This window comes from Mangifera indica, chromosome 16 (genome assembly GCF_011075055.1).
Source record: "Mangifera indica cultivar Alphonso chromosome 16, CATAS_Mindica_2.1, whole genome shotgun sequence".
NCBI classification, from domain to species: Eukaryota; Viridiplantae; Streptophyta; class Magnoliopsida; order Sapindales; family Anacardiaceae; genus Mangifera; species Mangifera indica.
Window position 1 is genome coordinate 2,448,982 of NC_058152.1, and position 2,985 is coordinate 2,451,966.

The 2,985-nt window shown below is 33.9% G+C and overlaps 1 protein-coding gene across 1 annotated transcript; it reads right to left on the minus strand.

The window, feature by feature from the left end:
* Nucleotides 1-351: 351 nt before the first annotated feature.
* On the minus strand, nucleotides 352-801 carry LOC123199575 (precursor of CEP8-like). The gene has a single exon (XM_044614609.1). The coding sequence runs from the start codon at nucleotides 799-801 to the stop codon at nucleotides 352-354; it is 450 nt and encodes a 149-aa protein (XP_044470544.1).
* Nucleotides 802-2,985: the final 2,184 nt, after the last annotated feature.

The window sequence follows — 2,985 nt, forward strand, 5'->3', positions numbered from 1 at the left end:
AATTATGAAAGACTTGGTAACTTTTATTTCCGATAATATATAGCATGGCGGCCGATTCAAACATAGATTACTGAACTATCTTTCAGCATAGAAATTACATTAATATGTACCGGGCTAAGCAACCTAAATGAATAGTACATAGGCTTAATGTGCAATAAAACCATGTATATAAATAATGAATACAAATTTATATATAAACGATGATATAATAATATGTGATTAAATGATTTTAAATTAGAGATAAAATAATATTTAATCACATAATAATATATCATTGTTTGTATATAAATTTATATTTATTGTTTGTGTACATAGTGCTACCCCTTACCGCCTATATGCATATGCACATTTTTATGCTTTTGGTTCAGCACTTCTGTTAGAAGGAAGATGGCCGGTGCCAAGGCTCTGATCATAGCTATCATCATCTTTCTCTTTGGAGTCTTCTTCTTCTTTAGCATGTTTGTGGCCAACCCCAGGACTGTTACCTGGTGTGGTTGGTCGAAAATCATCTTCGTACACTGTTGCGGAATCACCAAAACTCGAAGGTGGGAATATTTCGTTTTTCCCTGCCACACTCACAGTGTTTGCAGCTCTAGGAATGTCAGCCCTTGGTTTTGCTGACTTAAAATCTTCTTTGATCCCTGCAGCATTCTGTTGCAAATTAATGCTTTTGCTGCCGGGCTCTGCTGTTTCTTCTTTCTCCTTGTACTTCAGCTGCCTTCCTTCAGCCGAAAGAATGGCATGGCAGGCTACTAAAGCAACAAAGATAACACATTTGTTCATGGACATCCTTTCCACCATCTTTAGAAACAGAAAGAATTACTTAAATGATAGAATGAGGGGTTGCTGAAGGAATATCGTTCAAACTATAAAAGATTTGATGAGGCAGAAGCCGTGATAACAAGCTCTCGTCTGTTTCGGTATTTATAATCTTATAAAGTTTGCACTGTGAAGATCCTCAACAGTAACAGTAATTTCATAACCTATAAAACTAAGCGTAAGTGGACCTTTGTCAGATTCAATTTCGACGGTTTATATGTAGCCAACTTTTCAAAGGCCCTTCTCTCAATATTTGCATATAATTAATGGGAATCATAAAGTATAGACCTAGAATGTGACAAATGAAACAGCAGTCACCGACTTCCAGCTTTTCTTGAAGCTAAAATATCCTTGACCTTTCAATGTGCTGAAGTGTTGCTTTATGTTGTTTTTAGTTTGTAAGGCGGTAAATCTACTTAAGAGAAAGTAGGGACGCTCCGCCACCACCGAAATGCACCAAAATGTCAGGGATTCTCCTGTACCATCCACTTGCAAATGTATATTATTTTATGTAGATGGTTCGTGCGCAAGAGAATTGCTTAATTTGGTCGACAGACTCAAGTGAACCACATCTGGCCTTAGTCTGACCTTCGAATTGTTTTTAGTTTCTGGTGTCCTGCAAACTGTGAAATGGGCTGAATGATTACTTGCAGCTGAAAAAGTACAGATTCCTTAAAGTGATAATTATAAATAAGGGAATAGAACTATTCCCCACTCTACTTTTAACCCATTCTTAAATCTATATTTACGAGAGATGAAAAAATGCTATTCTCATTCATGATCAAATTGTTATCCAAATTTTCAATTAGAGATAGGAATAAAATTTTCATTTTAATTATAAACTTCAAAATTTTAAAATTTCACCATTTCCCCCAGGTTTTAAAAACTAACACCTCAACCCATCCTCAAAATTTGAAAAGTTTAGATTTTATCCCTAGGGTTTGCTTCCTTTTTCAACCACCACTGATGGCCGACGCATTCCACCGATCTTCCATCTCCGACTACAAAGGACAATGAAGGACGACCCTTCGTCACCCAGATCTGAAAGAACAGGTGAAGGATGACGTTTTGTTGTTCTTCGTCGTCTCGTCTGGATAACGTGACGAGCGATGAAGGACAACAAAGTGTTGTCCTTTGTCGTCTGGGTGGAGCGACGAAGAGAGACACGTCGTGCGACAAAGAGATCTTTGTCTCTTCGTCGCACCATGCGACGAGGAGATGAAGATCTCTTCATTACACCACTACCGTCGCACCAGGAGAAGGAGGAGGCTGGAGACGACATTGAAAAATGAAGTTGAATAATGAGGATGAAACTGCTATTTTTGAAAGATATATTGAGTTTTAAAAAATGTGGAAACCCTAGGTTTGGGGGTGAAAATGTTATTTTTCAAAGTTTAAAAACTTTAAGTAAGGGTAAAATGTTAGTTTCTAAAATCTGGGGGGACGGAGAGTAATAAACTTTATAACTTTTTAATATAAACAATAAAATGATCATTTTACCCCTCCCTTTAACAGAAAAAATTAATAGTTTACCTATGAGTGGGAATAGAGATTTTTCATCTCCCGTAAGTGTAGATTTGAAAATAACCTAAAAGTTGGGTGGAAAATAGTCCTTTTCCCTTATAAATAATTTTTCAACTAGGTTCTTGAATTTATTACTAAAATAATAGCATTACATTTATATAATAGGTCATGAGCTTAGTGTTCTTCAAGGGGCCGGCTACTGAATAGTATTATATCCATATTTAAGGATACTTTATATATTATTATATGATACGATTTAAGTGAAAAATAATATATATTTTAATACATATAAAAAATTGATAAAAAAAAATATTGGTCTATATGGATAGTTTTAACCACACTGGTCCATATACCTTTTAAAGAAGTAATTATGTGAAAAATATGTAGCTAATTTTTTTTTAATTTTCAGGAATTTTATGATACTTTTCTAAGATAATAACAATGAAGTTAAATTTTTTTAAAGGAAAAAGGACAATTTTTCACCCAAGTTTTGTTGAAATAACAAATATATATATATGACAGATAAAAAACTCAAATACCTATTTAAACTTTAATCTGTTAAAACACACCTACAAATTTTCTGTTAGGAATAAGGGATAAATTTATCATTTTATTAATAATATTAAAATAATTAAATTATAT